This window comes from Mustela nigripes, chromosome 7 (genome assembly GCF_022355385.1).
Source record: "Mustela nigripes isolate SB6536 chromosome 7, MUSNIG.SB6536, whole genome shotgun sequence".
NCBI lineage: Eukaryota > Metazoa > Chordata > Mammalia > Carnivora > Mustelidae > Mustela > Mustela nigripes.
The window spans coordinates 44386081-44411001 of NC_081563.1; the positions used below are offsets into that span (position 1 = coordinate 44386081).

The following is a 24921-nucleotide window of genomic DNA, read 5'->3' on the forward strand; positions in this document are numbered from 1 at the left end:
AGAAGGCTGCCAGTAAGTTCACTGGGTGGTATGTTCAGCTTAGGAACTGGCTCCAATAAGTCATTCCATAAATATATGAAAGAATGAAGGTCGGTGAATGCCTCTCTCAATGTGTGTGCAAATTGAGGGGACAGTCTAATTGAAATAGCTGTGTAGTAGTATTGAAAATTCACCTACAACATTAATGGGGAGTCTTCTCCTTGATCATTCTGAGTCCAGATGAGGAATAAAACCATATCTAAATATAATGTTGACTAAGCTGCTCTCTTTCTCCAACTCCTAGATCTCTTCTCTTTGGGACCTTTCACCTAAACTAATATAGTCTTGGGGTCTATGACTCCCAAGACATTATCATAGTGCTAAGAAACACACCTTATTTTACCAGAAGTCTTCTGGAGACATACTGTTACATGCTAACCTGTAGGGACAAGTCAAATGATAGGAGTTTTGAGCACTCAGATGAACATTTGGGGACACTTTTTCCTCCAGCCATAGCTGAAAGACATCAGCCCACTCCTCCTAAGTAATGGGAGAGGCACCTACTTTTCATAGTTTGGAGAGAAAGTATTTTGAAATTAATGAGCCTCCTTAGAATTTTTTTTTATTCAATTTGAGAACACATTATCTTTCTTAAGTGTAGCCCAGGGTTGAACATGGCCCAGATAAGTCTAACGCATGACTTCATCATTTTAGATTGTTTGAAAGTGAATAAAAACAAATGAAAAAACATGAAATAAATCAAAAGCAATTTCTGGACTCCAAAGATGACCTGGCGATACCACCCATTTTATCCCCAATCTCTAAAAACAAAAAGCATTTTTAACCAATTTTCAAGAAGATGCTCAAAACTTTTATTAAGTATGCATTTTTTTTTAAAAAAAAGAAACATTTTTCAGATTTCCAGATTATATGTGTTTATTTTGAGTTAGTGGATACAATGGCATATTAGATACCAGCACTCCGAGCTACACCTATGTATTTGCCTCTAAACCTTCACACATCATCAGTTTCCATTCTTCTATCATTCCACCATGGGGTCTCCTATTTCTAGCAAAATCATAGTTCAAATGTTTTTAAAGTAAAACATGGATCACCATATGTTGTGCTTCCAGTGTCCCCAGAAGGATTATAATTGCCTCAAATAAGTGTTTATTTTCAGTAAAGGGGGAAAAATTGAAAATATGAGCACTAGTAATGGCACTACTACGAGAGAAAGAATAGAATACAGATTAAAAGAAACAATTTGACTGGATGAGTTAGTTTTCTCCTTAGTAAAAAATCCACTTAATATCATGGATATGACTTCAAAGTTAAATTGTTCAATTTGTGGGCCACACACTTCAGCGTATTGGCTAGTACATTTTTTGCACTGAAACAGAAGCAATACAAGCTTTATGTTCTACCATTACACTTCCAGATTTTTCACTTATTAAGATACCTGCCAACCTAATGATTCTTGCATGCATTAGAGTTTGCTTTTGTAAAATTAAGTTTATTTTCCCCATCCCTCCCACTCCCATAAACATTGCAATGCGAACTCTTTGCCCAATTTTATGAGAATGTTGCAAAGGACAGTTCTGTACCACCTCAGGACAGGAATTCCCTGTTCCCTCCCCAGCTACTGATGAATCAGTAGTATTGATCACATCTCATCTCACATGCAAACAGACACTGCTCCCTTAATTTCCCCATGCCAGAGGCATACGAGTCGGCAGGTATGCATACAAAAATGGAATTAAAAAGAAAAGGAAAAGGAAAAAAAAAAGCTTTTTTATTAAAGCCTATCGTCCTAGAATGAATCCATTGCTTTGAATTCACTTAAAGCCTGTACAGGCGAAATGTGTTTCTTCTGGGAACCTCGTCTAACTCGTGTCTGGAATTCTTCAGGCTTTTCTCTCTTCACAAGGGGCTTCTTCTCTGGGGCCTTCATCTTCCAAGACACAACCGGTGAGTTGACAGCTGCTGTTCCATAGACCTTCTGGTATTTGGTTGAGGCCACATAGGATGCTTTCACCGTGAGGACAACAGCATTCATCAGGTTTTTAGCTGCCTGGATGAGTGATGTGGCACTGTCCAGCTAGAGCAGGAGGAGGAGAGAGATACACCTGGGTTAGTCACGGCACAGCATTCACAAGATGGTCGTGTAACTTCACAGTTCAAACAGTGTTGTGCAGAAAAAGAGCAAAATTATTACATGATAATGTGAACTAGTTACATAGCAGTCACTCTCTTCTATCCTTAATCCCAAGGTAAAAATAAAAAAAGAAGATACACTAAGGCATAGCTTTCTAAAACTCTAATACTTTTAAAGACCAAGCTCTTTTTTAGCATGTAAGGGTTCCAATGTAACACAAGTTTTCCAAAGTGGAACATCTCATGTTGTTACATTAGACTGTTTGGTAAGGCTGAGAATAACTCAATGCTTAAAAGCCATTTGGCAGGCACTGTACAATAAAAAAGTACAGAGTTATATCTCAATTTTACAGCTCTACTCCTGGAAATATAGACAGTTTCTCCATCCTGGTATGATAGGAATGCAGGCAGCTAAGCAGAGAAACACACCTATGGTATACTGCCTTTTACTGAGGTGTTCATTGGACTTGAATATCTATTTAACTATTCTCAGGTCTTAGATATACCTCTTACAAAAATAAGAATTATGTCAGGCTCTCGTAGGTCAGAGAGCATTCAGTGAGACCCCCATATCCACATGTTAATGAACTACTGATTTCTTACTATGTGGCAAACACTATTCTAAGAACTTTTTATTTCTCCATTTAACTCACAAGCACCCCAGGAGGTAACTATTATTGTCACTGCATTTTATGATGAGAAAACTGGTGCTTTATACAGATTAAGGGATGAAATCCTTAAAGACTGTATCATACTGCCCCACTGTTACTGGTAGGATACTGATACAGGTAGGATACTGTAGGATACTTGTAGGATAGCTAAAATACTGTAACAAGTATTAAACCTACTGTAAACAACTTACAGTAGGTTTAGAAGCTCAAGCTCATCCTTAGACTCTAAAGCCAGGGGTGTTTTTAGTTCACTCCCCCCCCCCCGCTTTTAACCCAGTTTGACAGTGTGGTGTATACTGTTTCTGAAACCATTCAATATCTGTTTCAACCTGCTCCACTTCCTGGACTACAGACGCTTGGAAAGTTCAAAACTGCATTTCCCAGACTCCCTTTCAGCCAGGATTCCACAAGTGACCCTAGTTAAAGGAAAGAATTAACAGCTCACTGCAAATATTACTCTAGCCTCTTGGGTGCTTGAGCATAGTCTGATTATACATTGCAGTTCAACAAGGAATCCAAGAATATTTCTCATTGTTGAGATTGATGGACTCTAGCTGCATTCATGAATGGGAGTTAGATATATACCTTCTGGGTGAAATGAGACTAGCAAAGTTTTTAAACTAAGGTACCCCAAACACTGTAGCTGCCCAATGTGATGTGGCTTGCCCTCACTTTAACTTGCCATTTTTTGTGACCAAAGGGTGTCCCAAGCTGTGATGGGGCACATCAGAAATTACATCTAAGGTCTCTGTGATAATTTTCAGGCTGTTCTCTGTTACACATACTTCATTAGAGCTAAAGAAATGTGATGCTAAATTTTAAAAATTATGACAAATGAGCTCTGAGTTCTCCCACTTCCAGAAAAGCTCATGAAGTCAGATCATTGGGGAAAACAATGGACGATACTTTCTATGTATGAATTCCTTGCAATACCATAGCATTGAGGCCTCACTATTTAAAAAACAGATTGAAGGGAAGTATTACATTGACTCCATAACATATAAGCAAACAGATTTGTGGATTAGAGCCATGATTCAGCAAATAGATAATTAACTCTTTTGTGAATTAAATCAACCAGATGTAAAGAGTAACTACTTTACCACTTTTTTACACTGTACAAGGTGCACATATATCAAAATAACTGCCTAACCCATAATGTTTAATTGGTAGAGCATAAATTTTGAAATCCAGCTACAGAAAAGCAACTTCTAGATTATTCATGTTAATAGAAGAAAAGCCAAGCATGGATTAGTATAGTGATTCTCATAGTCTATGAACTAGCAGTATCAGTATCACCTGGGAACCTGTTAGAAATGCAATTTCTTAAGGCTACTCTCAAACTTTCTGAATCAAAAATTTGTAATCCAGGGGATGCTGATGCATGCTAGAGATTGAGAACCACTGGATTAATGAAACCCAAAGACTGTCTCAAGGTTTATTTCATTTAATGATTTCAGAACTTTGATCATAGATGAGTCTGGCAGCCTCAGGGCCAGTTATCTGGCTAAATTTCACTTTTACATCTTTTCTATTATACCCCCAGGTATAATAATTACAGAGAAAGAAAATGTTGAGACGATGGGGTCAGTCATGTTTTCTTTAGAAGCTAGATATCATAGCCCCTGGCCCATCGGCAGTTCCCTGTAAGTCTGTCAGGTTTCAAAATGAGAAATAGTCCTTCACAAAGTGAGTTAATTCATAGGTAAGGAGGGGAGAAGGATATCAGGGACAGTTCTGTGGATTTGCTTATGGGAAATAGAATTAGTAGAAGTAGAATAAGACAAGATGCATTTATTGCATTATTAAATGATTCTCTGAAAGCAAATCTTGGGAGAATTAAGTGGATCCAAGGAGAAGAATTACAAGTAATTTGGAAACTTTTACCACAGATTCCATTTTCAGATAGATGGTGTCTAATTCTGCAGCAAAAATATGATAGCCTGTCTCTTCTTCAGAACCCCTTTGCTCTCCCAGCCTGATGCAGGAATCCTGTGAATAAACCTAATACATTGGTTGAAAGTGAGACAGCTCTGAAATATAAAGCCAATGATTTCATTCAAGGTACCTGGTAAGGCAGATATGAATTTGTGGCAAGGTATAAAGCTAGCAGGTAAGGAACCTGGCCAACTAAACCTGAACTAGTATACTGCTAGACAATATGCCCAATTTAAAATTAAAAGAAATTTGACTTTTTCTGAAAACTTGAATTCCCAAAGAATAACTTTTGCCATTCCTCTAGATCCATTTTAATGATTTAGATCATTGCTGCCACAATCAGAATTTCTTTTATTTAAAAATGGATCTCCTTTATGTTTGTCTGAAATAGCACAGAGGCCTGGCATGTTTAGTTAAAGATTCACTCCTAAAGAAAATACACTGTGTTGTCTGGGTGGTTCAGTTGGTTAAGCGTCTGCGTTCGGGTCAGGTCAGAATCCTAGAAGCCCCACATTGGCTCCCTGCTCATTGTGAAGCCTGCTTCTCCTGCTCTCCCTGCTTGTGCTCTCTCTGTCAAATAAACAAATAAAAATCTCAAAAAAGAAAAAATACACTAAAAAGACTAAGGTACATGGCAATAAGATCTTTTCATACAAGGTTTAGGAAAACCTATTTATGGCAATTTCAGACAAGATATGTAAATGTATATGTACAAATGAAGTCCTAATAACCAATAATAATTGAGTATTTAGGAGGTGCTTAGGAATTGCCTTGTCCTTTTAATTAAATTGCATGGTGTAGGCTCCAAAAATCCTTAAACTTAGGTAACAGAACTCGCATCTGAAGTAATGGGCAAAAGTAGGGATCAGGACTTGTACTGTTTTTCTCCAAAGACTACCATCTGAACCACTCTTTAATCTCTGGGGTCTTGTTTTTCAGTATCATTCAGAATGAACCTATCTCAATGTTTAACTCTGTTTGGGTAGACGCCTGTCCTTAAACTTGGTACCATTGTATATGTATCACGACTGAGTTTGATGAGAGCCACCATCTCATCTCTGACTCTTAGTGTTGTCTTTGGAGCCTGAATTCTTTGTAAGTAGAAGTCCTGGCCTCAGGTGTGTTCCTGCCCAGTCCTTTTTGGCTTGAATTCACCCTTATGGGAGCAGTTACTAGAATCTGATCCCTGCAGATTTCTCTTGTACTTGTTCAGCTTCTCTGAAGCACATTCACTACACAGCTATAATGACTGGTTGTGCCCTTAGTTGGGGCTCAGCTACATTAGTGCTCTAAGCTTTTATCAGGGCTTAGCTTTCTAACAGCCAGAAAGTTGACTGTATTTCTGCCCTTCCTCCAGCTAGCCTGTATATGCACTGACTAAACTGGGAGTAGAAAGAAACTTGTATTTTTTGCTGCTTAAGGGCCTTTTAATTCCTTCTGGACATTCTATTCAGTCCCTCTATCTAGTCTAAGTGCCCCAATTTTTAGTTAATTAAAAAAAAAAAAAAGGAGCCTACATTTAGCAAATGCTACCATGTGTCAGTCTCTGCATTAACTCCCCAGTTTCCTTTCTTTCATTCAATCTCACAACCATGCCTGAGACAGGTAATGCTATTCTGTCCACTTGGGACAAAGAAGGGCTATGCAGCTTGCTAAATACCACATCGCAGGTATATGATGAAGCCAAGAATTAAACCCAGGCAGCCTAACTCCAGTGTCCACAGACTAACCCTTACTTGATGCCACTTCCCAGAGCCATGCATGGCAGATGAAGCCGCAGCCCATTATCTATCAAGCTATGCTAGACTAATTAATTCTCCCTATTTCATTTCATAGGTGTCTGCTGTCCCTAACCACAGAAATCAGGCTTCTCCTAATTCTGTCACTATTTTTTTTTTTAAATATCAAAGTACTATTTTAAAAAGGTAGCAGATGTTTCCTCACATCTTGTTCTGTTACAATCCATGAAAAGCAAATAAGGGTGGGAGAGCTGTTTCATAGTCATTTCTAGAGGGTTTTTCTGGCTCTTTTACTGCCGCTGTACTAGTCTTTTCTTCTTAACCTCACTCAAATCCTGACAGATTTCTCTTTCCCTACACCATCCTCATTTTGTGTTTTGAATGGAGAGAAATATTAGAGTTGACACTGCTGAATTGTGATTCTCCCATTAATTGGTAATTGTGCTAATTCATTATGTCAAAGACGAAGATTGTCATCAAAAGTGCCTAAAATGACTCTTAAAATTTACAGGATCATCTGAATTCTGAAACGCCATGTCATAAGTTTTACACTATCTCATGAACATGGGGATTACCTTGCAAGAGGTGTTCAGTTTCAATAGAAACAGACTTTGACACAAATATAACTGCACGATTCAATCAAATTCTCAAATGAAAGTATACCCATATTTCTGGAAATGCTCAAATCTCATAGACTCTTTTGGTCTTCTACCTACAATGATTCATCCAGGTATTTCTTCAGATACTACTTACTACTTTGTGTTGGGTACACATACATAGACACAAACTATAAGGTCTTAAGCTGGTAATTTGTTTAGTAGGATGTAAGGTACTAACAAAACAAGCAATATAGGACCCGCCTTGAGTCAGGTAGGAATAGGGTAGGAAGAAAAAGCATCATGGAGGGAGTAATAGTCCAAACTCACTTTAATGAATGAAGTAGGTGTTATTGCTGACTAAATGGTTGAATGATAAAAAGGACAAATTTGGAATTCCTAGCTAGTATAGCTGGGTATAAATTGATGCTCTTAACCCAGATGATGGCAATTAGGGGAAAATGGAGTTGCTAAAATATTGAGTTTAACTCTGGACATTCTGAACTTAAGGTATCTGTGTTACATGTCAGTAAAGTTATCAAAGGGGCAACTGAAATGATGGAAATGAAACTGGGGGCCAGTTTTAAGAAACCACATGTTTTGCTTATATTGGTTTTCCCAGTTATTTCATGAACAGTGTTCTGCAGATTATAGGTATCTATGTTAATTTCTGATTTCTCCTTCCCTTCATATTCATTATTTAGTGCTTTCACAAAGAGAATAAAATGCTAAATGCATATTTTCTCTGGTCAAAAGGTTCAATAGATCTACTAAAATTTTTCTCAGCATTATACTTTGAGGATCAAAATCAGTATTTCAATAATCTAAGTCATAACACCACCAAGAAGTATCTTAACTATTTCTTTGACAACCAAGGCTATTTTCTATTATGTAATTAGCAATCCTTCACCCTTGAAAATAATGGTGAACTTTCTGGGACCGCCTGGCAATAAAACAAATGGACTTAGCAGCTTAGACTTAACAGCTACCTTTAAATTCACACACGCGTGTGCGCGCACACACACACACGGCATTGTCAATAATGCAAAGTAATATTAAAGAGGTGGAGGGAAACACACTGGGTTAAGTATCTGGGACACAGTAAATGTCTTAAGATATGTAATTACAGAAGAAAATTTGGGTTACATTGTGTGTTCTACATTAATACACTTTAAGATAGAGAGAAATATAACTTGGAAACAAATCTATTTTCAAAAAAGCTGATTTTTACTAAAAAATAATAAACCATAAATGGTAGTTCACAGAAATCCCCAGTACAAAGCTATCTGTCCTTGGATTAAAAATAATGTAAATGGCATGGGACTACTAGCTAAACTAAATAGATTAAAAAAAAATTCATTTCAATGTAATTTTGCTGTATAAAAACCAGAGTTTTACTTAGTTACTTCAAAAAACTTAGAAAAGCCTGGGGGTTGGGACCTGTCCCCTTTGATCTAGGTTATTTTATTTTAATTTTCTCAAGTTAGAGCTGATAGTGGTCTAAAAGGGCTCTGCAATTCAGCCTCTTGCAAGATCTTTTAGTGGGAATAACTTATTATTTCTTGTCTAACAAGTATTCTAATGGGGCTATTCTATACATATTAGGGTCTGAGTTAGTGTTTTGCAGGGAGGAAGTTGTAATGGGAGAACTGACAATAAGTTGAAAGTAAACACCTTGAGAAAGCTGCAATCTTTCCACTGAAGCTGGTCATCTATTTATATTTAAACAGTTATCTCCCCAAAAGAAGTCACAAATTGCTTGCAGGAGAGAGAGAGAAAAAAAAAAAAAAGAAAGAAAGAAAGAAAGAAAGAAACCCTTGGTACAAGTCAGCTTTGCTGTTAATGAATGGGAGGTTAGAAACCCAGAGCACTGGAGCCTATTATCCACGAAGAAGAACATTTCATGTTTTAAAAATCCATGAGGCTTTGAAAAGATATTTGATCTCCTTAGAAATTGTGATACATTTGAAATACCTTGCAATACCTGCCTACTTCTTCCATAGTCTATATCAATAGCACTTTTTAAAAGCTCTAGCAAGTCCAGGGTAATAAATAACTCAAGCAAACAAAGACATGGTGAAAAGGTTCAGCCTAACTGAATCTTTCCCTACTTTATGGATGTTTATACATTTGCAAATAAGAGAATTCCTTTGTGGTAAGCCCTCATTTCAGTGTCCTAGTCCATTCATTCTTCATCAAATAACAATGTAGTGAGTTAGCAAAAACGTATTCCTTCTGGATAATAGGGTAGAAATCCTCCACTCATCTTTATGGTGGCCATGGCTGGCATTAATCAATCAAAGCACTTTGCTCCCTCCAAAGCTGTTGAAGGACAGGGAAACAGAAACGTCTTTAACTCCTTTCTCCAAGAGGTCACATTTTGAAAGATGTGTCATCTACTATATCTCTACCTCTGTATTTAAATTGACTTAATACCTGACGTTTTTGTTTCTACCAGTCAGATTGCTAACAAGTATGACGCTGTATTTACTCTTGTTCCTATAGCTAATACCATAATTGGGGTTGTTTAATTAAGAAATCATTAAACAGAAGACATAACTATTAAAGTTCGAAGTATATGGGGAATTAAGTCAGGTGATAAAAATTAGCTGACTATATTAACAAGTAGGATGTCTGAAATGAAATGACCATCACAGGTATGCTGCAGTTGTTGTTACGAAAAGGAAAACGGCATTAAATCTGGTAACATTAGAACATGTAACAATCCTCCATAAATGACAGCTGACGTACTATAGGATAGCTCCTGAAAAGTTGGCTTAATCCCAGGGGTATTCCCATTTCACTTTGGTATCTTGAAAAGCAAATGTTTTATAACTTTAAGTAGTGGATGAATCACAGTATAGGGGAGGATAAGAGGTCTGTTATTCTTTTCTGCAGGGCTGCCTTGAGTGATGCCAGGGAAGCAGCTGGTGCTCTTCCAATGCTGAAGGCCAGTTGTTAGGAAATCTGTATATAATGTCTCCAAGATGAAGTTGACAAAGGCCTTAGCAGAAAAGCACTGCCATCTTAAAAAAAAAAAAAATCTCCACAGTTTTGCTGAGAAATTTACCAATTGGCACTCTGGTAACTTTTTCAATGGACAAATTTTTGTCTTTGTTTTTAATTCATTTAGGTAGGTAGTAGCGCTTCATAGTCAGCCAGTCCACTGATTAACTGTCTTCATTTGCATTTTTTCAATTATAGGTAAGTAAACCTTGGGGACTCCCATGAAGGCTTAATTACAGTCAACAAATTTCCTAAATATGGCTTAGAGCCATTTTTTCTCACTATTAAAGGCAGAACAGTTTTTGCTCAACCCAAAACAAGGCATTATTGCTAACCTTGGAATCCTAAGGAGAAGTGGGAATATCAAGAGGTGCTGGCCCTTGGAAAGTTAGGAACAGACATGTCTGTTTGTCTAGAACTCCCTAACTCCTTTTTCTATATTTCTTCTTTCTCATACCCTTCCTTTTATAATCCTTCAAGATTTCCTGATCCAGGGGCTTTCTCTGTTGTTCTCCCATAACAACAGAACTAGAGGCAACAGTGGTACCAATGGATTTTTAGGCACCCATCATGACTGGGAGTTATTCCTGGGTACAAAGCCAATCTTTACATCATATCAATATACCATGCATTGATTGTTGATCTTGTCATCTGTAATAATGAGCATGTCCTCACCATCCAAGGTTCATACCATATAGTAACTCTTCAAAGGGCTAAAGCTCCTTTGACTTTCCCTAGAGGAGAGCCAGCTAGCAGAAAATCACTACCTTTGATCAATATTCCAGTATTATTATTAGTGGGAGACAAATCTTCATAAGACAAATTCTTATCTTATGAAGATAAGAACATTATCTTCATAAGATGGGTGAGCCACCAAAGGACTCCATTCTATCAAAAGTGCTTAACTTTGTATGGGTGTTGGATCTGCTGATACATGATGAAAGCTTTTTAATGCCTCATAAAATATCGCCTAGGCTCCACCATGTAAAGTGCAACCATTAAGAAAGGAGTAGACAAGAACAAGGACCAAAAGTTTGGATATTGGAGGACTGTGCCTGGCAAGTGAGTATATTCTGAAGGTTCTAGATTATTATTTTCTTTTACTTCTTTTCACATTCAACTACTAGGAATCATGTTACATGGCATTATTCATATAGTAGAGAAAGGAAATTCTTATCGAGCTCATGACCCTCTTATCAGGGGTGGAAAGAGCTGGTTGAAGCCTCTTTTGTTACCTGAGTTCTGAAAAGGCTCCTTTCCTAGGAGGGTTTGTTGCCTCTCCTTAGGATCCCTTTTCCAATGCATTCTTACATATGATGCACTACCTCCTGCTCTCCCTCTTGCCCCCTCTTCCTATTTTTTTTCCTCTCTTATAGTGAATGAAAGCATGTACTCTACAATTCCAACCCTGCTTGGATTAATCAATGGCTATGTGATTTTGAGAGAGCTACTTAACCTAGCTCTACCTCATAATCTTGAAAGTGCTCACTTCATTTTTACTTTTAAGTATTAAGTATTAAATGAGATAGTGCCCTCAAAGCTGAATGCCTGGCAAATGATAGGCCCTTAACAAATTTAAAGCTTTTATTATTACTGTGATCCATGTTTCCTTAAATCACCATTTGAGTCCAAAATGGTCTTTTAAAACTTGTATTTCTTGGATGGATTCTACCTCTTCCTCTTTCTCCTTTCAAAGTATTACCCCACCCCCACTATCCTGCATTTGGACTTTCTCCAACCCTCTTGTTAATGAAGTTGCCACCACTTTGGCTTGCTTTCAATGCCTGTATATTATAGTTTTTTTTGGTCTAAGTAGGCTCCATGCCCATCATGGAGCTCAACATGGGGTATGAACTCACAACCCTGAGATCAAGAGCTGAATGCCTGACTGAGCTACCCAGGTACCCCAATGCCTGTAGATCACAGTTTTAATATGATAGGAATAAAGGCACAGAGAAATTCACAGGGGCAATAGAAAAGCATCAAAAAATTAGTATCTTTTCTTACACTACTTAATTCTTTGGAAAGAGGAAATTTGAGATCATGATTAACTACAAGAAAGCATGGGGGTTTTATGCAGATATATGGTACCCATAGTATCTATGAAGATTTGGGGCTTAACTGGGGCTGGAGAAAACAGTATAAAATAAAAATGACCATAGCAAGAGATAGATTACTTAATCTATGAAAATGAGATTTAAACCTCTACCCTGAGAGGCAGCAAAATAAATAGTATAAAATTTTTTACCTGACCACTTATAGGGCTTAAAATTCCAAAAATTCAGGCTCTTCATTTTGGTTACTATATTATTTCTTACTAAAACACAAATTATGCTATGGTGAAAGTGTAACTTTTTAAATTCATTCACTTAAAAAATGGAACCCCTTCACTAAAATCAAAAACACAAGAAATAATTACAGGTGAAAATGTGGAGAAAAAGTAATCCTCATCCACTATGGAAAAATAGAACTACCATATGATCCAGCAATCTTACTATTAATTCAAGAGATTCTAATGCTAAGTGAAATTAGACAAATACCACATAATTTCACTCATAAGTGGAAGAAACAAAACAAGCGATCAAAGAGAAACAAAACAAAAAGACTCCTAGAGAACAAACTGGTGATGCCAGAAGGGCACTGAGTGCAAAAATGAGTGAAATAGATGAAGGGGATTGAGGGGTACTTATCATGGGGTGTATTGAGTAATATGTAGAATTAATTCATTATATTGCACACCTGAAACTAATAACAATTATACTGAATACAAAAAAAAAATTAAAAATGGAGCCACTTCTGGCCTAGTGAAGATCAACCTCCGAAGCCTGGTGCTTCATCTCCATCAAAAAAAAATACAAATAACTGGGTTCCCTAGACTTGTTTTCTACAGTTTGAAATTTGAGATCTCTTTTCCTACAGAATGGGCTACTTTTAATCTTTAGTCCTAGCATACTGGACCTAGCATCTGCCATCTCTACTTAAGATTGGCCTATCATCTAAATCCAGCAAAACTCTGACTGTTGGATCTACACTTTCTCTAGGGGTACTTTAAATCCCCATCCAACAAGCTTCCAAGAACAGGAGCAAACAAACCTCCTACCTTTGGTTGGAGTGTGCTCACATTTATCAAGCAAATAAATTAGCAAAGGGCAGGTTTTGAGAATAGAGCTTCTTATGGTAAAAAAAAAAAAAAAGGTCTGGGATGATTAAAAGACAAAATCTAATCTAAGAGAAGGACAGTGTCTGAGCTGTGGCCTAGAAAGGCCAGGAAATAACAAGAAGTAGTACAGGTACAAAACAACACAATGGGATACCTCAAGATTGGCCCTACTTGTCAGTGCTCCAAGTCTCTTCCAAAACCAATAAAGCAAGGATGGTTGTTGTGTATCACACTTGCTGCCATGTAGTAGACATGACCAGTCACTTATAGACCTTTGTCTTAGACATGATCTCAGAATTCTCAAACCATAACCCAATCAATCTCTAGCAACTGATGATAATAAGATGAAACCCATTTAAAAAAAAAAAAGGCATAACTAGAAGAAAACTTATGAAAGAAAAATATTTCATGAGTAAAAGAAAATATACACTAAAGGCAGTAGGCAAACACTCTAAAAGACAAAAGTAGTAAAATCAGGATCTTAAATTAGTTAAGAGGGCTCAGAAAAACATGTAAAATGTGCATGGTAGAGTAAAAACAAAGTTTTTTCTGAAAGTGTCTGAACTTTAGTGACCATCAATAGGGTTGCTATATATTTAGGATGTTATATATGAAGCTCAGGGTAATTAAAAACCTATAATAAAGTCAAACATAACACTAGAGAAAGTCATCAATTACAAAGAAAGAGAAAACAGCCAAAAAACAATGAGCAAAATGACAAACAGTACATGACTCTCAATAATTATTTCAATGTAAATGATCTAAATTCTCCAATAAAAGACATAATGTGATGGAATACATCAGAAAAATAAAAAATACCCACCTAGATGCTGCCTAGAGATACTGACTACAGACCTAAAGACACACACAAAATGGAAATGAAGAGATGGAAAAAGGTATTCCATGCAAATGGAACAACAACAAAAACCCAATAAAGCAATGTATATCATACAAAATAGACTAAAATTAGAGACAAAAAGGGCATTTCATAATGATAAAATTTCAGTGAAACAAGAGAATATAACAATTACAAACATCCATGTACCCAACATTGGAACATATAAACACATAAGGTTGATATTAACAGACATAAATAATAATAAATGTGGGGGATTTAAACACTCTACTTAAATCAGTGGATAGATCATCCAGGAAGAAAATCAATAAGAAAACAGTGTCTTTGAATGACACATCACACCAGTTTAATACACCAGATATATACAGAACCCTCCATCCAAAAACAATACACCTTGTTCTCAAGTGCACATGGAAAATTCTCCAGGATAGATAACATATTATTTCCCAAAATAAGTGTCAGTAAATTCAAGAAGACTGAAATCCTTTCCTGCATCTTTTCCAACCACAAAGGTTTGAAACTAGAAATCAATTACAAAAAAAAAAAGAAAAAAAGAAAAGAAAGGAAAAGAAAAGAAAAAAAAAAACCCAAACACCTGGAGGCTAAACAGTATGGTACTAACAACCAACATGTTGACAAATGTATTAAATATGAAAGGAAAAATAGATGGAGAAAAATGAAAATAGTCTGATGTCAATGAGACAGCAAAAGCAGTTCTAAGAGGAAATCTACAGCAGTGCAGGACTGCCTTGAGGAACAAGAGCAATCTCATGTAAATAATCTAATCTTACAATTACAAGAACTAAAAAAAAGTAAGAATAAACCCCAAAGTTAGTAGAAGGAAGGAAAGAGGGGTGCCTGGATGGCTTAGTTGGTTAACCATTTGAGGACCTTCTGCTTGGGTCCTGGGATTGAGCCCCACATAGGGCTCCCTGCTCAGTGAGATCCTGTTTCTTCCTTTCCCTCTGCTGCTCTCAATATAATATTAAAAAAGTATAGTAATCATATCATAATAATAATAAAGTATATAGTCTTCTAAAACTGAGCTGGGAGGAAAGAGATCATATGAACAGTAATGAAATTGGATTGGCAATCAAAAATTCCCAATAAACAAAAGTCCAGGAATAGATGGATTTACAGATGAATTCCACAAAAATTTAAAGAAGTATTAATATATATATTTCAAAACCAGAAGAGGAAAGAAAGCTTCTGAACTCATTCTACAAGGTCAGCCATTTCTCTGATACCAAAACCAGACAAAGACACAACAAAAATGATGACTGTAGATGTAAAATCTTAATAAAATGTTAATAAACAGCATTTAACAGTGCATTAAAAAGATCATTTACCACAATCAAAGTGGATTTATGCTGGAGAAGCAAGGATGGCTTACTATGCACAGATCAATCAGCCTGATATACCAAATAAACACAATAAAGAATAAAAAAGAAATGGTTATCTCAATAAAATGCAGAAAAAGCACTTGACAAAAGTCAATAGGCACTCATGATAAGAAGCTCTCAAAAAGTGGGTTTGGTGGGAACATACATAATAAATACATAACATAATAAATGCCATCTATCACAAACTGACAGCTAACATCATACTCAATGGTGAAAAATGAGAGCTTTTCATCTGCAATCAGAAACACAACAAGGATGTCCACTCTTGCCACTTTTATTCAACATAATACTGGAAGTCCTAGCCACAACAATCAAATATGAAAAAAAAATAAAATAAAAGGCATCCAAATTGGCAAGGAAAAAGTAAAACTGTCACTATTTACAGATGCTGTGGTATTATATGTAGAAAACACTAAAGAGGTCATCAAAAACTATCAGAATAAATGATTTCAGTAAAGTCACAGGATACGAAAGCCATATAGAAATCTGTTGCATTTCTATACACTAATAACATAGCAGAAAGAGAATTAAGAAAATGATTGCATTTATAACTGAACCAAAAAGCATATAATAACTAGAAATAAACTTAACCAAGGGAGTAAAAGATGCGTATACTGAAAACTATAAAACAGGGGTGAAAGAAATTGAAGATGATACAAATGAAAAGCTCTATCATGCTCATGCAACAGAAGAATTAATATTGTTAAAATGTCCTTACTATCCAAAATGTTCATACTACCCAAAGCAATCTACAGATTCAATGTAATACTTACCAAAATATCAATAGCATTTTTCACAGAACTAGAATAAAGCATCCTAAAATTTGTATTGAACCACAAAAGACCCTGAACAGCCAAAGCAATCTTAAGAACAAAGCTGGAGGTGTCACAATCCCAGACTTCAAGGTACACTACCAAAGCTTTAGTAATCAAATCAGTATGGTACTGGAGTAAAAATAGACACACAGATCAAATGTAATAGAACAGAGAGTCTAGAAATCCACACTTGGTCAATTAATGACAAAGGAGACAAGAATATATTAGGAAATGTATTGGGGAAAAGAGTACTTCAATACATGGTACTGGGAAAACTGGACAGAAACATACAAAATGAATGTTAACTGGACTTTCTTATACCGTACACAAAAATAGACACAAAATAGATTAAGGGACTAAATGTGAGAGATGAAACCGTAAAAATCCTAGAAACATAGGTGGTAATCTCTGATACCGCCTTAGCAACATTTTTCTAGATAGGTCCCTTGGGCAAAAGAAACAAAAGCAACAGCAAACTATTGCGACTACACCAAAATAGAAAACGTTTGCATAGGAAAAGAAACCATCAAAAAAAGGTGACTTACTCAGAGAATTTATTTGCAAATATAGATTTTCAATACTATCCCTTATTAGATAGATTAAAGAACTTATACAACTCCACACCAAAACAAAACAAAACAAAAACCACATTGAGTTAAAAAATGGGCAGAGGACCTAAACAGACATTTTCCCATAGAACACATACAGATGGCCAACAGACATGAAAAGATGTTCAATGTTACTTATTATTAGGGAAATGCAAATCAAAACTACAATGAGACATTAGCTTGCACATGTCAAAACAGCTCAAATCAAAGAGACAAGAAATAATAAGTTTCGGCAAAGATGCTGGAGAGAAGGGAAACTTCATGCACTGTTGGTGGAAATGTAAATCATTACAGCTAATATGGAAAACAGCATGGAGGTTCCTCAAAAAATTTGATTTGGTATTTCTACTATGGGCATCTCCCGCCCAAAAAAAAACCCAAAAATACTAATTCAAAAAGAGATTTGCATCCATATGTTTATCACAGCATTATTTACAACAGACCAAAGATATAGAAGCAACCAAAGTGTCCATAGGTAGATTAAAGGATTAAGAAGATGTATATACATATGATGGAGTATTACTCAGTCACAACAGTAGATGAGATTTTGCCATTTGCAACAACATCCAGGGACCTAGAGAGCATTACATGAAGTGAAATTATAAATGAACACACAGGGCGCCTGGGTGGCTCAGTGGGTTAAGCTGCTGCCTTCATCTCAGGTCATGATCTCAGGGCCCTGGGATCGAGTCCCGCATCGGGCTCTCTGCTCAGCAGGGAGCCTGCTTCCCTCTCTCTCTCTCTGCCTGCCTCTACATCTACTTGTGATTTCTGTCAAATAAATAAAATCTTTAAAAAAAAAAAATAAATAAATAAATGAACACACAAAAAAAGTAGGAACAGACCCCATAAATAGAGAGAAACATCTGGTATTTGCCAGAGGGGCAGAATTGGGAGGAGGAATGGGTGAAATGGAAGAAGTAGGGTGGGAGGTACAGGCTTCTAGTTATGGAGTAAGTCATTGGAATGAAAGGTACAGCATAGGGAATATAGTCCATAATATTAATTAATTAATTAATTAATTAATTAATTAATATTACTGGTAATATTTTAATACTAATTTGTATGGTGGCAAATATTGGCTATCCTTGGAGTAAGCATAGTTTAACAGAATTGTCCAATTACTATGTTGCACACCTGAAACTAACAAGGTGTCAACTATACATCAATTAAAATAAGTCAATTTTAAACAGATTAAACCCTCTTATCATACCCACTATGGGTCATCTAAACCACTCTCCTCCCATAAAAGGCTGTGTTTTAAGAGTAGTATTTTAATATCACTTCTCTCTCATTATCATAATCTCTTCTCACATGACTCATAAAGAATGCTATCTTAAATATGATGCAGCAAACTGTTAGACACATATGTAACTGGGTAAAATAATTCACTGTACTAACATAAAATTAACTCTTCTTTCATTAGAGAAATGAGAATTACAGCAAGAAGAAATGGATATCATTATTCAAGAGCTCATAAGAGGTCTTCAGTATAATGCATAGTAAAACCAGTGATTTTAATTAAACTAGTTTTAAATTTGGCCAGTTATTCCCTGGCTTTTTATAATTGAATACATTTTTCTGCCTACTCTGAAACATTTTTTGAGTAGACATAAATACCCTCTAAATCTTTTTCTTTCTTCCTGGTAACTTATTTTCCCATTGTGAGATGTAAACCCACTAGAATGTTATCACATATTCAAATTATTTCCAAGCACTCACAGTATACACTGTCACAGATTGAGGTAGAAGATTCCTATCTTTACTTCAGAGCACAACTCCATCAATTGTAACCATTAAGTCTTTAACTTTCACCTCAGTACACCACTTCAGGTTCCTTCAAGAGTTTTTACTTTCACAAAGATGACTCCTGACATTTAGAGAATGATCTAAGCTGATCTGAAGTTTTCTTACTGACTCTTCCCAACATTCCAAGATAGCAAGGGCTCCACAATTACCTCCACTACTCTGTAAAACCTGCTCCTTCTATAGTCATTGGCAACACAATTTTTCCACCTGTTTAGGTTAAAAACCCAGAATCTTATGTTACATATCTTGTTCTCTTAGATCTAGTCTCTAATCTGCCATCATATCTTAGCAACAGCATTTTTAAAATCTGTCCATTATTTGACCTCACCTTCTCTACTGTTACCACAAGGCCCAGTCATCAGAATCTCTTGCTGGATTGTTGCAGTACTTTCCCCTAAATTACTTCCTTTTTTTTTTCTCATTCCCTTTTACTTCTTTGCTCTATTCTTTTTATTATTATTATGTTCAGCTAGCCAACATATATTACATCATTAGTTTTTGATGTAGTGTTCAACGATTCATTAGTTGCATATAACACAGTGCTCATCACAACATGTGCTGCTTTGATATGTTCTTAAACAGAAGCCAGAATGATCCTACTAAATGAACTCAAATAATGTCACTTTTCTTTTCAACATTGTCCTGCAGTCCCCCATTTCAATATGGGTAGAACCCACAGCTATTAAAGTGGTCTTCAATGTCATACACTCTGATCCCCAATTGTTCTGATTTTTCCTTTGTTCACTCCACTCCTTAATGCTGTTCCCTTCCCTAGATCAGTCATGCCCACACTTCTGGGACTTTATGCTTATTACTGCGTCTGTCTAAAATGCTCTTCCCACAGATCTTTGATGAAATACCAACATCTTACTGAAAACTTTCCTTTCCAAATTGCAACTCCATTTCTGCCCTATTCCAATTCTGCCCTATTTCATTTCTAGTCTTTCCCTGTTTTTATTATGTTTTCATACAGTCATCACCATCTAACAAACATTTTCTTCTGGGTTTACTATACCCCACCCCATGCTACATTCCATTTATGGGTATTCCATAAAACTTGCTAAATATTATTGAATAATTGCAACTTTACAGATGAGGAAAGAAGAGATGACAAAGCTTGTCCAAAGACAAAGTAGGGCACGATGTCTAGTATAGTACCTAATTCTCCATGCCTTCCACCTATTCATTCCTCCATGGAAGAATAGCCAAATAATGATATTGGCAGGACAGTAGAATTTAGGGAGATAAAACAGACAAAATAAACATTAGCTAAACTGCTATACACAAATCTTATGACCTCTTCCTTTTACTGTGCTTCAGGTTCACTGTACAATCAGGTTCATCCTTTGCTCAGAAAACATCCACAATCTAATTCTTTGTGTTTACTTCTACTGCTTTCTATATATAAATTACTAAGTTTTCATTAGAATCATCTCCCTCATTCATCGTACCAGCATCTGTGAGGCATAACTGTGTGTGGTACGTATTACAGTGCTGGCATCTTAATACAATCTACTATACATATTATACATATTATACATATATTATATATGTATGTATATGTATATATATAGATATAGATATATACATATATCCATAGATACATATACATATCTACTATATATATATATGGTAGAACCACAATCCTTTACATATGAGGGAACAAATACAGAAAAATTTTTTGTGAACTTGGGTTCACAAAATTCCTATCTGATAGAAATGGGCTTCAGTCCCTGTGACATGTAATATCCAGCCTTCTTTGACCAGGTAAATATACCATAGTGTTTTCCTGCTCTGAACTCTATTCCTGGCTATTGGTGCCATCATAGGGCTAAGCAAGAGTTATGATGTGTTCTAATTCCTTTCAAGTATGAGTCATGTGACCAAGCAGTAAGGATGTAAATTTCCTTAAGCCACAAAGGAAAAAGTCACACTAACTTCTAATCTTGCAATCATCATACACATGAGATATAAACTAGGCAAGAAGCAGGGACATCATCCACTTATTTTCTCACCAGCTACTAAAGTCATTTACATGTTCAAAGAAAACTTGATTAAATACAACCTATAGCTCTCCACTTGCTATTTATTCACATGATATGAAAAAACTTTATTCAAAATTTCTACACCTTAGCTTTATACTCCACCATATAATGGGTACCATAATATGATGTCAGGCTGACTGATATAAATTTTAAGAACCTAATAGAACCTAATATGTATTAGTTGCTACCATCATCTACACCATCTGACATATACTATTTTCTGTGTCTCCTGCTCAAGAACTAGTTCAACTACTAGGAGAAGCAAACATCTTACATTGCAAAAAGCACAAGACCTGGCTCCAACCTTGCCTGTGCCAACCACTGACTGTGAAAGTTTGGGACACTATAGTAACCTCTCTGAGTTCCTATTTCTTCAGCCAAAAAGTGGGGTTAATAATACCAATACACTTTCACCAGTCATTGAGGCCCAAGTGAGAAAGTAAACTTGAGACACTTTTTTAAATTTTAAAAATGTCACTATAAAGTAGTATTAATAAGGTGATACCTTTTTGGAATCCTTTTAGTGTATTTATCGTAATTTATTGGCCCACCTGGGTAACTTAAGCCTAAGAAACTCTGCACAGATACAGTTATTTGAATAAATTCCCAGGTAGTATGAGAGGACCATAAGCCTAAGTGAGAGAAGAACAAGGTATATCCAAAAGGAGGGAAGCTTTCTTCTTCCACCTGACAGTGGACATTGCTAGGGATAAAGCATGTCTGGGGCAGTCTAGTTACAATCCCACTTTTCCCATTTATGGGGAAAAGAAATAGAACACAGGAACCTTCTGTTTGGGATCCCAAAACTGGCTGTGGAATGCAATCCAAAAAGAGATATAGATTTAAAAAAAAAAAAAAGTAAACCATTCTTGCAATAGAAACAGCTGACTCCTTCATGCAGCTATCCTTAATGATTTCAGCTCACTTCTTGCTAGTATCACATAATTGGTTACTTATTTGCTACTTCATCTTCAAAAGCTTTGTATATGTATGAAAGTCTTATCTCAGAGCTAGACTTCTGGATGTATATAAACAAGTACTTCCTGGCCCTTTACTGGTTATGTCCTCCACACAGCAGCTAGCACTACCTAAGCCATATTGGCATTTGGTATACGTATCCCAGTGTTTAGACAGTTGATAGATGGATTCTTAGTTCAGGCAGCCTCTTAAATTGGCCATGGGCTAATATACTCTGGATATTTTCCAGATTCAATACATACATTCCAACCAATTAGATCTTTCCTTTATGTTATACCACTTAATCCTTACACACTATATTACTTTATTCTCATTATCCAATAGATGAGGGAACTGGGGCTTACATACCTAGCTAATAGGATAATTACCAGAAATACAACTGCATGACTTCTGTCTCCAGTGTATTTAGGAATATACTGTAGCTCCAACTCCTTTTGAATAAAATAAGAATAAAGGCCATTTAAGGTAGTTCCCCTGAGAAGCCACATACGCCTGCCAGGGCTTGGCCTGGTTAGGAATATCATCGGTTTCTCCTGGAGTGACTGTACTTTAGGAAAAAATGCAGCAAAAGCACCAGAGGGTTCCCTTCAATCTAAAAGTGGAAATATGATTTATTTAGTTAACAAAGAACCTCTATGGATGGACAACATATTATATGTTTCCTTGCAAAAGAGGTTGAACTATGCAAGAAACTTTCAAAACCACAGATTAAAGGGCAAAGAATCCTCAAAAGATAGGAAATGCATAACAGTATTGCCAAAAATTATAGAAAAATACTAGCAGTTCCTTTGAAAGAGAGCATCAAATCTATGAAATTGGAAAACTTCTTTGAAAAAGAAGGACTTCACAAACTTTCATGAAAATGACAACTTTTAACCAGTGAATAAAGATAAACATTAAAGAGTTAGAGAGAGCTGATACAGTATCTTGCCCCTACTAAAAATCATACTTAATATTGAGATGAAAGCTTCCTCAAGGCACAATCTGTATCTTAGAGTTCCTGTGAATCTAGCCTTTGACAAAGTTAAATCACCTCCATATTTATTATAAGATGTAAAGGCTACCTCATTATTTCTTTACCTAATATGCTAAAAAATGCCAAGGAAAATTCTTCAAATGCACTACAGCTACGTCTTTGAAAGAAAGAGTGATCTCTGTTATATCTAGAGTCACCACCTGTTAGAGCTCTCCAAACCTCTTTTAAAGAAATTAATGCTAAGCTATGAAACATAATCGGTTTCTATCTACAACTTGATTGGGCTCACCCACTAATTTCAGCATTGCCAGGCTTACTCATTATAAATATTACCTCAGAAACACCTGCATAAGTCATTTGACTTTCAAGGAGACCGTGGACCTGATACACATCTTAATATTATTTTGTTAAGGAAAAAATGTAAACCATTGCTCTACTTTTTTTTTTCATATTTTTTAAAAAATGTGCTTGTTATCATATAAAGATTTAAAAATATGCAAAGAATGGCTAAATATATAATGATATGTGAAAAATATTTGTTAAAAAAAGGTACTATAAAAACTGAATTATTTTAACCTCAAGACTCTTGTTTATAAAAAGCAAGAAACTGAAGACATTTTTACCTTGTCTAAAACTTTCTTTTGAGCAACATTCTCACCTAAGTCCCTAATTGCCTTTGATAGTAGAAATGCCTGCATCTCTAAGGCAGATTTGGGGTAAACAATGAGAGAGGTGGATGGAGACCTTTAAAGGGTGTATGAAAGTTATGGCCAGAAAAGGAATGTGATGGGTACTCAGGAGTCTAGCCTCTAGGAAAGTGCGTATCCATACCCTATTGCCATGCTGGGAATGGGCATTTGGCAGATGAGGCTGGACCATTTTGTGGATCATCTTCCATCCTTCCAGAAGGAAGAAACAAAAAACTCCATTTCAAATAGTATGTACACTCTAGGTGAAAGGTCAAGATCAACCAGATCTATAGTTCTCATCCAGGGGCAACTTTGTCCCTGTACCCCAGGATACATTTGGCATTTGGCAAGGTCTGGAGACAATGGACTATCACTACTGGAGAAAGAAAGTTGCTACAAGCATCTATAGAGGAGATGCCAGAGACATTGCTAAATATCCTGTAATGGGCAACTGCAACCAGCTCCCCACAACTGGTAATTATCCAGGCGAGGCTAGACTAAAATAGCCTAATGCAGCAAGCCAAAAAGGATTTTCTAGGAAAGGGTCCAAACTGACTTCAAGTACTGGAAGGGTTTCATCACAGCTCATAAGGCTCTCTTCCCTCAATTTCCTAGACCAGTATTTTTCAAAGTGTGATCCATGAGTCCTCTGCATCAGAAATATTTAGGAATAGAATTACATATTCCTGATCTCAGATGTGATATCAGAACTGTAAAGGCAGAGCCCAGAATTCTCAGCAAATTTTTATTTGTTTCCCATGTGATTTTTCCATAGATTATAATGTGAGAATACTACTTCATTTCTCTATTGAGATCATTCCCTTTTCTATTGTCAATTATGACCTCTCTGTGAGTGATTCCTCCAAGACTCTCAATGACAAACTAATGGAATCTCTATGAAGGTATAGACCTTGGTTGGTTATTCTCTACTATACACCCAGTGGTTTAATTGGAGTAAAGATGATGGAATAAAACAAGTGGCACCTAATTTATAAAAAAAAAAAAAGATACCATCTTTTGGGAGAGACAAGATAAGGAACAATAAAATTAGCTACTCATTTATTTAGTACTTCTCCATTCTGTAGACTGAGCTAAGTGTGTGACATCAACACATTTAATCCTAACAACACACTTAGGTAGATACTAATATCATTCTCATTTTGCAGCTAAGGAAAATGGGGCTCAGTGAAGTCAAGCAACTTGCCCAAGATCACAAAGCAACTAGTGTAAGTCAGAATTCTATTTGTGTTCCATCAGACGGTATACCTGGACAAGAACTACTACTCCCTGCCTAACTCTCCCATATTTTCAGGTTCCTTGTATGATGTAAACAGAAACTGTTGGAGTAGGGGGACAGACAGTCCTGGGAAATCCCCTTAAAGAGTGCTAACACAGCTAGACAGCTCACCATTTTGCCCTCACACTTCTTTTCTTCTTCCTTATGGAAAATGGAAAGAGCATGAGCAGTCACCTTGGACCAAAGATGAACTTGAGTGTTGAGG

The 24921-nt window shown here is 36.2% G+C and overlaps 1 protein-coding gene across 7 annotated transcripts in view; it reads right to left on the reverse strand.

Moving 5' to 3' along the window:
* Positions 1-843: 843 nt before the first annotated feature.
* CTNNA2 (catenin alpha 2) overlaps positions 844-24921 on the reverse strand; it is a 1132931-nt gene continuing 1108853 nt past the window's right edge. For 5 of the 7 annotated variants that reach the window (XM_059405715.1, XM_059405716.1, XM_059405717.1 and 2 more), the window contains 2 exons: positions 4689-4805; positions 844-2077 (listed from right to left, as the gene is read on the reverse strand). In XM_059405715.1, coding sequence (XP_059261698.1) covers positions 1790-2077; positions 4689-4805 — 405 coding nt within the window. In that variant the 3' untranslated portion in view covers positions 844-1789. The remainder of the gene's footprint in view (positions 2078-4688; positions 4806-24921) is intronic. The other 2 variants (XM_059405718.1, XM_059405720.1) reach the window with 1 other exon arrangement.